The 12,848-nt window shown below is 32.7% G+C and overlaps 1 protein-coding gene across 1 annotated transcript; it reads left to right on the top strand.

Moving 5' to 3' along the window:
- The first annotated feature begins 6,080 nt into the window (after positions 1-6,080).
- LOC130987922 (purple acid phosphatase 17-like) lies at positions 6,081-9,469 on the top strand. Its single transcript, XM_057911629.1, has 7 exons — positions 6,081-6,410; positions 7,125-7,281; positions 7,365-7,472; positions 7,576-7,700; positions 8,100-8,228; positions 8,871-8,938; positions 9,043-9,469. Exons 1-7 carry the CDS (start codon positions 6,210-6,212, stop codon positions 9,254-9,256), a joined length of 1,002 nt encoding a protein of 333 aa, XP_057767612.1. The 5' UTR covers positions 6,081-6,209; the 3' UTR covers positions 9,257-9,469.
- Positions 9,470-12,848: the final 3,379 nt, after the last annotated feature.

Raw genomic sequence — 12,848 nt, 5'->3', positions numbered from 1 at the left:
AGATGTTATAAACTTGAGAGAAGCGAGAGAATAGATTAGTGAATGAAATGAAGTTCACAATACACCCATATTTATAGGTGTTAAACCAAGTGTGAACGTCCGGTGTGAACGTTCACACACGTCCGGTGTGAACGTTCACACACGTCCGGTGTGAACGGAGGATAGTCAACTCTGGCGGCTTGAAGATGTCAAGTGTTATTCTCCCTCTAGGTTTCTTGGTCAACACACATAAGATATATCTAGAAGATATATTTACAACACTTCCCCTTGATTGACCAATCCCTAAAATAAAAGATGTTGCCTCATTAAAACCTTGCTAGGAAAACCCAATGGGACAAAACCTAGTCGAAGGAAAAAGAGTACAACTGCTTCCCCTGAACTTGAGATCATTGAATATCTTTGAGTCGACGTATGCCGATCTCGTGTACCAACTTTCTGAATGTCGATGTTGGTAATGCCTTGGTGAATAAGTCCGCCAGATTTTCACTTGAGCGAATTTGTTGCACGTCGATATCGCCACCCTTTTGAAGGTCGTGTGTGTAGAAGAGCTTGGGATAAATATGCTTCGTCCTATCTCCTTTGATGTATCCTTCCTTGAGTTGCGCGATGCAAGCAGCATTATCTTCATATAAAACAGTTGGTTTGGCCTTTGATGAAGCTAACCCGCACGACTCTTGGATATGACTCGTCACATTTCTCAACCATACACATTCTCGACTTGTTTCGTGGATTGCAATGATTTCAGAATGATTTGAGGATGTTGCAGTCAATGTTTGTTTCACAGACTTTCATGATATAGCAGTTCCACCATATGTGAAAATATATCCAGTTTGTGACTTAGCTTCATGTGGATCGGATAAAAATCCTGCATCCGAATACCCCACTAGAGTATTATCAGAATTTTCTTGATAATATAATCCAAGGTCAATGGTACCCTTTAGATAACGTAGAATGTGCTTAACACAATTCCAATGTCTTAAAGTGGGTGCAGAGCTAAATCTTGCTAGAAGATTAACAGAAAAAGCTATATCTGGTCTAGTATTATTAGCCAGATAAGTCAATGCTCCAATTGCACTTAGATATGGTACTTCAGGACCAAGTATCGTTTCACCCTCTTCAATTGGTCGAAATGGATCTTTCTTAGTATCAAGAGATCTAACGACCATTGGTGATGCTAATGGATGTGCATTATCCATATAGAAGCGTTTTAACACTTTTTCTGTATATGTGGATTGATGGATAAACGTTCCTCCACGGATACGTTCCATTTGCAAACCAAGACAAAACTTTGTCTTTCCCAAATCTTTCATCTCAAATTCTTTCTTCAAATATTCAGCAGTTTTATTGAGCTCTTCAGGAGTCCCAATTAAATTTAAATCATCAACATAAACTGCTATGATTGCAAATCCACTTTCGGTTTTCTTAATGAAAACACAAGGGCAGATATCATCATTCTTGTATCCTTCTTTCAAAAGATACTCGCTCAGTCTATTGTACCACATACGACCAGACTGTTTCAACCCATACAACGATTTTTGCAGTTTAATTGAATACATGCTTTTGGGTTTTGACTGCAATCCTTCAGGCATTTTAAATCCTTCGGGAATTTTCATAAATATGTCATTATCTTATGACCCATATAGATAAGCAGTCATTACATCCATAAGGCGCATATCAAGCCTTTGTGACACAGCCAGACTAATCAAAAATCTAAAAGTAATAGCGTCCATTACTGGAGAGTATGTTTCCTCATAATCAATTCATGGTTTTTGTGAGAAACCTTGTGCTACGAGTCTTGCTCTATATCTCGTAACTTCATTTTTCTCGTTTCTCTTTCTAACAAAAATCCATCTATATCCAACAGGGATTTTAGATTCCGGAGTTAAGGCTATAGGCCCAAATACTTTCCGGTTATCACAGGAATTTAATTCCCTTTCTATAGCTTCTTTCCACTTTGGCCAATCAAGTCTATGTTTGCATTCTGCAACAGACTTTAGTTGAGGATCCTCATTTAAAACATGAAGAGCTATATGAAAGGCAAATATATCATCAACAATGATATTTTCTCTCTCTAGTATCTGATGTAAATAATTTATTGAGATCTCATGATTTTCAGATACTTGTAATTCTTCAGGAATTACATCACTTTCATTTGATTGATTAGTCGTTTTCGTCATTGTTTGGTTTCCATCTTGCCCCTTTCTTTTTCTAGGCATAGAATCTTTGGAACCAACTGGTCGACCACGTTTTTGACGAATTTTGGACTCATTTGCTGCCAAAGCTATTTGTCCTTCAGGGACATCAATTTTAGCTGGAGTATTTGCAGCATGTATGTGAGATTGTGTCACTTTTCTTGTATCTACAAAAGCATCAGGAATTTGATTTGCAATATTTTGCAAATGAATGATCTTTTCATTTTCTTGTTCACATTGATTTGTTCTAGAATCAAAATGTGATAAGTTTTTCTCATTTCAAGAGATTTCCTTGTGCTTTTCTGGATGTAGATTTATTCTTCATAATGTTGGAAATGTCATTTCATCAAAATGACAATCTGCAAAACGTGCAGTAAATAAATCACCTGTTAAAGGTTCTATATACCTTATAATCGATGGTGAATCAAATCCAACATATATCCCAAGTCTTCGTTGGGGACCCATTTTTGTTCGTTGTGGGAGTGCAATTGTGACTTGAACCGCGCAACCAAAAGTTCGTAAGTGAGAAACATCAGGTTCACGGCCAAAGATAATTTGCATTGGGGAGTATTCATGATTTGTTGATGGCCTTAGTCGAACTAATGTTGCAGCATGTAATATGGCATGACCCCAAACAGTAGTTGGTAGTTTTGATTTCATAAGTAATGGTCTAGCACTAATTTGAAGACGTTTAATAAATGATTTCGCTAAACCATTTTGAGTATGGACATGAGCTACTGGATGTTCAATCTCAATTCCAATAGCCATACAATAGTTATCAAATGCTTGAGATGTAAACTCACCAGCATTATCAAGACGAATTCTTTTAATTGAATTGTCTGGGAATTGAGCTCTTAATTTTATGATTTGAGCAAGTAGTCTAGCAAATGTTGCATTTCTAGTAGAAAGCAAGCATACATGTGACCATCTAGAAGAAGCATCAATCAATACCATAAAGTATCGAAAAGGTCCACAAGGTGGATGTATAGGTCCACAAATGTCTCCTTGAATTCTTTCTAGGAAAGATGGAGATTCAGTATTAACCTTCGTATATGAAGATCTAATAACTAACTTGCCTTGCGCACAAGCATCACATGGGAATTCCTTTGTAGAAAGAATCTTTTGATTCTTTATGTTGTGCCCATATGAATTATTGATTATTCGGCGCATCATAGTCGCTCCAGGATGTCCAAACCTATCATGCCAAAGCTTAAAGCTTTTTGTATCATTGAACTTTATGTTCATGACATGGTTTGTCTCAATTGCTTTTATGAATGTGTAATACATTCCAGAAGGTAGTGTTGCTAATTTTTCTTTTGTCAGCTTATAGCCTGAAACAAAAGAATTTATGCAAAGATATTCATTTCTACCTTTCACACAATTGTCTCGATGTGGTATCCATTATTACGGACATTATTGAAATTTAGTAAGTTCCTTTTAGACTTACTAGAGTACAGGGCATTTTCAATATCTAATTTAGTATCATTTAGCATAATGATACAAGCTCTTCCGGAGCCTTCAATGATGTTTGATGCACCTGATATTGTGTTAACATTATTTTCATCTAATGTCAACTCAAGGAAATACTTCTTCTTTTGAAGAATAATATGTGTATTTATTTTCCAAGACAAATATCACAAGATTTCATATGATATTAATGTATATATATTCATGCCTTGTTAAAAACCTCTCCGCAAAAACCCTATGGGAAAAATTCGGTAGAGGAAAAGAGTACAAGATATATATATTTACTCATATATTACACTAGTTGCCTCGTTAAAAACCTTAACTAAGAAAACCTCGTAGGAAAAAACTTAGTAAGGGAAAAAGAGTACAACCATTCGGCCTTTAGGGCCGTTTGACCTTCAAGGTCTAATTTTCAAAAGCATATAATATGGATTGCTCTTGAAGAGTATGTAATATCCTTCATGGAATATTGATTGTGCTACATCGGGAGCAACAATATGAATCAAATAGATAAAGATTCAAGGATATGTTATCCAAATATTTAATTTACTTGCTCTTAGAGCATGTAATATTCTTCAGGAATATTACTTGTGCTACTTTAATAGCATCAATTTAAGATCTTGAATGTAATATTCTTCAGGAATATTACTTGTGCTATTTAAATAGCATCAATTAATTTTCAAGATCATTTTAAAAAAATAGATTGTATATATGTAATATATTACAGAATATAATATATCAAAATTCGAAATAAGAGCATTAAAAAATTACGAAATTACAAATAGTTTGTAATGTATTCCATGGGCCATTACAAACAATTTTATGCTAAGAAAGCAATTAAGATTAACAACTCGTTTAAACACATTCTCAAATTCACATGCAATGAACAAGATTAAATCCTCATATAAATAATTATACGAAGATTCTCAACAATAAAAGACGTATTCAAGAAAAATAATGTCAGATTACAAGTTTTATATATATATAGATATATATATATATATATATATATATATATATATAAGTTTTATTTTCATTTATCATTGGTGTATTGTGTACGCATGCTATAGTCAAAGTAGTTAGGCGAAACAAAGAATAAAACAATAAGCAACCATATTGCAGATGTGCAAAGCAAAAAGATATCCAAAGATTTTGCTATTATAAGTTTAATCAACAACTGAAGAGCTTGATAATTGCCAAGTTGACTAAAATATAACAGATAAAATTATACCTCTAATCACGTCATCTTTGTCAAAACAGCAAACTTTGTCAGCTTCAAGTTGGATTTTTACCAATAAATCCACCCCACAACAGTTTAATAATAATAAAGAACTTTTAACTCAAAACATTTCACACACATGCCCTAGATATGCAAAAGCTTCAAGAACTACAGAATTACCAAAAATAAATAAAATTATGGCTTGAATTCTTCAAATCCCAAAACATGCAACAACCAAGTGCAGAAAATCGGAAAAAATAGATCAGCCCTCAAGCAATTCGAGTAAAATTGTAGCTTAATTACGCAACCAAGAAAAGAGGCGAAGTAGGAAGTAGTGTTCACATAATTGATAAGGAAGTGTTTCTTCCGAGCAAAAAGAATTTCAAGAAAAAGCCCATGAAGAAAGTGACTCACAGATTTGGATGGGAATAGCATTGGTAGATTTGCCAAGATTCCAGCTTTGAGCTTCTTCAGAAAATTGCATAGAAGCACCGCAGTGGTGAATTGTGCGTGTACAGAGAGAGAGAGATGAGAGAACTAGAACTATCGTGCTGATAACGTGTTATAAACTAGAGAGAAGCGAGATGTTATAAACTTGAGAGAAGCGAGAGAATAGATTAGTGAATGAAATGAAGTTCACAATACACCCATATTTATAGGTGTTAAACCAAGTGTGAACGTCCGGTGTGAACGTTCACACACGTCCGGTGTGAACGTTCACACACGTCCGGTGTGAACGGAGGATAGTCAACTCTGGCGGCTTGAAGATGTCAAGTGTTATTCTCCCTCTAGGTTTCTTGGTCAACACACATAAGATATATCTAGAAGATATATTTACAACAAACCTCCGATTGTAATTAGGTTTAACACATGTTGACTATAGGAGCTAAATTCAAACACGAAATTTCCACCAAAAGTCACCAAATTCAAACGTGGAATTTGTTTTCGAAGAAAGAAAAAGAAAAACACGTCATCTGCCACGTAAGCCACAACAAGACTTAATTGCCTCATTCTTTAATTAAACATGATAATTAGTGGTAGGCGACTAGCAAGAATCTCTTCCAAAGCCAAAAATTTGTGATAATAAATAAAAGCAATTGTACGTTGCCTATTGTTTCTACTAAAAGTATTTTCACGTCTTCGCATATACCTCGCTCAACTATCTATTTACACATCCATATATATATGCATAATTTCATCACCTCTTCTCCAAAAAAAATTAAAAAAAATAAATAAAAACTTCTCTTTATCGTTCTTCCTTGTAAATTTCTTTTTTCAAAGAAAAAAAAAATAAACATCTCTTTTTCTTGTCAGTCAGAGAAATTATTGAAATGGGTATTTCTGAGAAGAAAACCATGAAAATTATTATGTTGTGCCTCTGGCTGGCGACGATCTCCTTAATTTGTGGCCAAATTTCTGCTAACTTGCCAAAATTTGAGCATCCCACAAAAGGTGATGGAACTCTCAGATTTTTGGTTATTGGAGATTGGGGAAGAAAAGGAGAGTATAACCAATCTCATGTTGCAGCTCAGGTTTTCAAAATATTTTCATTTTTTATTAGATTGAATTTTGCTTTGTTTCTTTTCGATTATTAGGTGCTATGATGATATTCAACTTGATAATGTTTTATGTCCGAAACTTTCAACGTTTTTCATAAAGTGTCTGAAACTTTCGTTTTCTCCTAAAAATTCTTGAAATTTTGATATTTTTCATAAAATGTTCCGTTGTATAAAATTCAGTGACGGGAAAAATGACTTATCAAATTTTGTGTATGTTATACCTTCCATTTTGTGTTTTGCCATCTCACTAAATATAAATTATATAATGTAACTTATACATTGACACCAATATAATCTAACATACAATTCAAATTTTACTCTATTCCTATATATGGACATGACATGTGACAACATACATATATAAATATACGGTGTGGTTGCTTACAGTGAGATTTCTATCTTTTCGTAAGAAATAAAAATAACGAATAAAATCAATATAACTCACAAATTGTGTCAAATTAATATGATGACAATTTTGTCCCCTCCACAATTATCGAACTCGGAAGAGAATGCCTATTCATGCGTTACATTATTTTTTTTCGTATAAATTATTCACTTATTCGCACGTGTTCATACGCTTTCTCAATTCTCATAGCATTTAACATTCTGAACGAATTTTTTATTAGATGAATATAAATATACATGTATACATACAATAAAATTTGATTGATTTTGATGTGGATGCAGATGGGAAGAATTGGAGAAGAATTAGATATAGATTTTGTAATTTCAACAGGTGATAATTTCTATGATAATGGATTGCAAGGGGAGACTGACCCCAACTTTGTTGAATCTTTTACCAACATTTACACAGCCAAAAGCCTCCAAAAACCGTGGTATACTGGTAAATTTTCCTTCACCCAAATAAATACTATTTTAATAAATATCAATAAATAATTTAATGTATTTAATTTGTGAATGATACAGTTTTAGGCAACCATGATTACAGAGGTGATGCAGTTGCACAAATGAGCCCCATTCTTCAGAAAATTGATAGTAGATGGCTTTGTTTGAGGTCTTTTGTGGTTAATGCAGGTCACTTGTTTATTTTATTTTATTTTATTTTTCAAAATAATTGTTTTATTTATTTTTGGATTTCAATTTTTGTTGATATTTAAATGTTGTGTTATTTTAACAGAAGTTGCAGAGATATTTTTGGTGGATACCACTCCTTTTGTGACTGATTATTTCATAAACCCAGAACATGTATATGATTGGCGTGGTGTCGTCCCTTCAAAAAGCTACACTAGCTATGCGTTAAAGGTTGATATCTCATATGGTTATAATTGTCCGTAAAAAAATGAATTTTTATCGGGTTCTGATCTTGCATATAAACTTTAAAAGATAAGGTCATTATTGAACTTTCATCAAATTTACCTGATTTTGCATAATTTTGAATAGTGACTGCGATGTGCTATTACATACGTCGTTTTATTCACCTGTCGATTATGCCACATCAATTATTTAGCTAGCCATGTTAACATTAAATTTAATTAAAATTTCGATGGGTAGCAAAATCATATTAAAGCAATAGTTCGGTAATTATTACGCTGTATTTTAAAGTTTGTATGCAAAAAATTAAATATTGATGAAAGATCCAATTAGCATGCTATTTTTAAAAATTTGTATGTAAAATTAAAATTTGAAGAAAAAATGGTGTAGGATCTTGAGATAGCTTTGAAGGAATCAAGGGCAAAATGGAAAATAGTGGTGGGCCATCATGCTATTAGAAGTGTGGGCCATCACGGTGACACTACAGAGCTTGTAAATCTCCTTCTTCCGGTGCTTCAGGTATCCACTCCATTCAATATTTAATTTATTTATTGAATTGGAAAATCTTACTTATATTATAAAATTAAGATTTTAATTTAAAATTGACTGGAAAATTTTATAGTTGTAATACAATTAAATGTTTATTTGTAAATTATATTTTTCTTTTTATTTCCTTTTTTTATCTTCTTAATTTTTTATTATATTTTTTCTAAAATTTTGAAATTCGACTAATTATAAATATTCGATATGTACATAAAATTAAAGATCATGATAAGAGCTTTAATTTGATAATATTTTATATAAGTATTTGATGTAAAATGTAAAAATTATATTTATTTAAAGATATATTTTTTTAAATCTCTCTTATCTATTTTTGAATAAGTATATTTTTCAATTCTATTTTATTTTCATTTTTAACTTAATTATTCTTTTTTCCTTTTCATAGTATAAATATTTTATTATTGTAAATTCTTCTTTATTTTTTTTTCAATATTAAGCTCAAATATATTCAGTTAAAATTATTTTTTGTTATTATATTTATAAATATGATCATTGAGTTGGTATCAAATTTATATAAATATGTAAAAATATTTTCCGTGCATTACATAGGGTACAAATACTAATCATTATTTTTCTAATAAAATATAATTGAAACTTCAGGCCAATGGCGTCGACTTCTACATGAACGGCCACGACCATTGTCTCGAACAAATCAGTGACGACAAAAGGTATGAGAAAATTAAAGGAGACATGAGATGAGATTTTTTCTATATTACTATATTTTTATTTTTATTTTTTAAATAAATTGATACGTACCTCGGTTCATTTACAGTCCTATTGAATTTTTGACGAGCGGGGCCGGGTCAAAGGCTTGGAGGGGTGATGTTAAAAATCTGAGTCATGAAAACCTAAAATTCTTCTACGATGGGCAAGGGTTCATGTCAGTTCAACTCACAAATAGTGATGTGGAAATTACATTTTATGATGTATATGGTAAGGTTTTACACAGGTGGAGTAGGTCCAAGCAGCTTCTTTCAGATATGTAAATTTTTATGAGGTAGATTATTATGTGAAAAAAAGAAAAAGATATAAATCGGAGTCATATTTATATGTATAGATTTTTAATTTAATTATGATTGTCATTCTGAAAAAGAAGAAGAAATATATAGTAGGTTGTAAAATGCGTAAAGCATCAGAATGTGTTTTGTATATTATGTTGATAAAAATTATAAGAAGCAGATGTATTATTATTATTATTATTATTATTATTATTATTGGAGATTAAAAGAAAGAATTGGAGACTGAATCTCTCGTATATCTTCGTAATACTGCATGTCTGTAGTAGATATAATTCTTTTTAAGAAATTATATTAATAATTGTATATTGTGATATTAATAGCCTATTAGTTAGTACTAATTTTATTTAATTATTGTTTCAATTCAAATTAAAGTTTATTTTTTAATAAATTATACTCCCTCCGTCCCCCAAATAACTTTCTAGTAGGGACGACACGAGTTTTAAGGAAAAGTTGTTAAGTGTATTGATAGTGTGGAGAAAAAGTTTTATACTAGTATTGAAAGTGGTAAAAAGTGTTATATAATTAATATTGAGAATGGTGAAATGTTAAAAAGGTATTGTTAAGTGGTGGGGTAATGTCATAAAATGACTAGGAAGTTATTCGAGGACGTCCCAGATTCTCAAAAATGAAATATAGAAAGTTATTAATTTGGGGACGAGGGAAATAGATATTTTAAACTTTATAATAATCACATTTTACCATACATGCAAAAAGTATATTTGGACAAAAAGTATATAAAACATGAGCCAATACTTACAATACTATCAACAACATAATTTAATGACCAAAAATATGTTATTACATATTTCATACAAAAAGAAATTATGTAATATGTTCGTGCATGTATGTGTGTGTATATATATAATGATTTAATGAGATCCCTCATATATAATGAGATTTTAGATTGATTTATAGGTGTTGATTTAATATATCATATGACTGATATTTATTTGGAGAGAGAAATTTTTCACCTGGATTTGAATCCTGGAAGAAGCGAAAATTTTACTAATATTTTGAATATCGTTACTCAACACTATACACTGGCTTATTCATTAGTCTCACATCTCACGAAAAATAACAATCTCACTAGAACCTAACTATATAGGGAAAAAGTTCAATGGAAACACAAAGTTAGATAGAGAAAAAAGACGCACTTTGATTCGTTAGATCAATCTTGATCAAGGGCTGAAATTAGAAGTTAATATAATTAATATAATAATTTATTACAATAAAATTGGTAAGATTATAGTATCCCTAAAATTACTCACTTCCCTTTTTCCTCTCTCATCTCTCTCTCTCTCTCTCTCTCTCCCTTCCTCCCGTCCCTTTTTTCCTCTCTCTCTCTCTTTCTCTCTCTCTCTCGTCTCTCACACATAGAACACACACACACTGAACCCGCCGCCCCTTCTCCCATTCAAATTTCCGGCAAAGCAGCGGCAGGCGAGCCCACCGCCGCACACTCGACGCCCTCCCTCTTGCTCCAACTGGATCTCCCATATTTCTCGCGCCGTTAGTCACGCTCAACCGTCGCCCTTGCTGCCATTAACTGGAGCCCTAGCCCTACATCCTGACTTCTCTCAAATCTAGGCATTGGCGCTGCCCTACGTGGCGCTGTCTCCTTCCTCGACGACGGTGACCGCCTCCGCCTCCCTCCATGCTCTCTTTGTTCTCCAGCCCCGATTCGTCCCCACCACCACCGCCGCCTTCGATCGCCGCCGAGGTTCACTGACACTGACTCCATATCCTCCGCTCTCTCATCTGAACGACAGCCGTCGAACTTGTACATTCAACGATCATACATGTGACACATAGATATTTATAATTCAACAACCACAACAACTACATTCAACGATATATACATTTATAGTTCAACAACCACAATAATTACATTCAAAGGTGATCATAAATATTTTGGTTATATATACAAGTGTTTCATTTTTCATTGAAGCACAAAAATTTCATACTTATTTTGATCTCATTCAAAACTACTCACCTTTTCATTTAAGCACAACACACACAAAAAATGCCTGATGTTCATAGTTCACATAAAATTGGCGAAAAGTAGAAGCAATTCATTTGAAATTCGACAACAGATCCGATTTATGCGAGAGATGATTGTTATGATTGATGCAAACACAACAATGGCTCAAACTTCACAAGGAGAAACGGTCATAGAAAATATAGGGATCGATAGAGTGAAAGCGGCCATGATCACCTCGTTAGTGATTATTTATGTGATGAACCCATCTGCAATGAACATATTTTTTATCGTCGATTTCAAATGCAGAGAGATTTATTGCCAAGGTCGTTGACGTGACGAGAAACTACTCACCATATTTCATATTGAGGCAAGATGCAATTGGAAGGAATGGTCTATCATCCCTTCAAAAGTGCACTGCAGCTACCCGATAATTGGAATATGAGGCTCTCTATGACTCACTTGATGAGTACATGCGGATGGGTGAGATTACTATGTTGGAATGTATGCATGAATTTTGCAGGAGTATAATTGTTGTTTATGGTGATTAATATTTAAGGACTCCAAATGCAACATATAATCAACGTTTTGGTACAAATTCATGAAGAAAGATATGTCTTTCTAGGAATGTTGGGGAGCCTCGATTATATGCATTGGAAGTGGATGAACTGTCTTGTCGCTTACAAAGGGTACTATATACACGAGGCGATCACGGAGTTCCTACAATAGTTCTTCATGAAGGGGTGGCATCGACAAATTTGTGGATATGACATGCTTTCTTTGGTGTTGCCGGAGCAAGCAATGATATCAATGTTCTTCATGGGTCTCCATTATTTAATCAATTCCTTTAAGAAAATGTGTTGTTTGTTCAATTGATGGTGAATGGTCGGACATATAACAAAAGATACTATCTATCAGATGAAATCTATCCAACATGGGCTTCATTCGTTAAGAGTTATCCAACACTAGGATATCCATATAAACAATTTTTTTGAGTAGAGACAAGAGTATGCAAGAAAAGACACCAAATGAGCGGTTGAAGTGCTACAAGCTCATTGGACAATAGTTCGAAGTCCCGCACTAGCTTATTTCAAGGAAGATATCCGCTATAAATGCTCACATGGATTACTTTACACAACATGATCATTTTAGGACGAGGGTGAAAAATCGAGCAATTGGTCTAAAGAAGATGCAACTTTTCAACAACAAATATGAATGAGTACTAATAATCGAGAGCGTATGAAAATTATCTCAAAATCACAACAATTTAACAAATAAAGAAACTCATCTTCAATTTCAACGTGATTCGACACAACATATTTTGGTACAATTCAATGCAACTAATGCTTACAATTAAGTAATACTATTAGTTTGATTATTATATTTATGTAATTTGAATTATTATATAATTATAAAGCTTGTTTATTTTATTATATTAGATAGTTAAATATAGAATTTTAAATTAAATATATAACCAAAACATGTGAATAGTATTTAAATAATAATACAAATAAAATTAATTGGCAAAAAAATATATAGATATATAAAGATAGTGTATATTATAGTGGGAATATCAAAAGG

Source organism: Salvia miltiorrhiza, chromosome 6 (genome assembly GCF_028751815.1).
Source record: "Salvia miltiorrhiza cultivar Shanhuang (shh) chromosome 6, IMPLAD_Smil_shh, whole genome shotgun sequence".
Taxonomy (NCBI): domain Eukaryota; kingdom Viridiplantae; phylum Streptophyta; class Magnoliopsida; order Lamiales; family Lamiaceae; genus Salvia; species Salvia miltiorrhiza.
The sequence above is the reverse complement of the archived record's forward strand: the minus strand, read 5'-3'. Positions and strand labels throughout refer to the sequence as shown.

Bases quoted from the DNA above. Each gene is read 5' to 3' on its own strand.
- LOC130987922 (XM_057911629.1), top strand. From the start codon at position 6,210: ATGGGTATTTCTGAGAAGAAAACCATGAAAATTATTATGTTGTGCCTC. The intron at 7,473-7,575 runs GTCACTTGTTTA...TTATTTTAACAG, and splicing joins GTCTTTTGTGGTTAATGCAG to AAGTTGCAGAGATATTTTTG. The intron at 8,939-9,042 runs GTATGAGAAAAT...GTTCATTTACAG, and splicing joins CAAATCAGTGACGACAAAAG to TCCTATTGAATTTTTGACGA.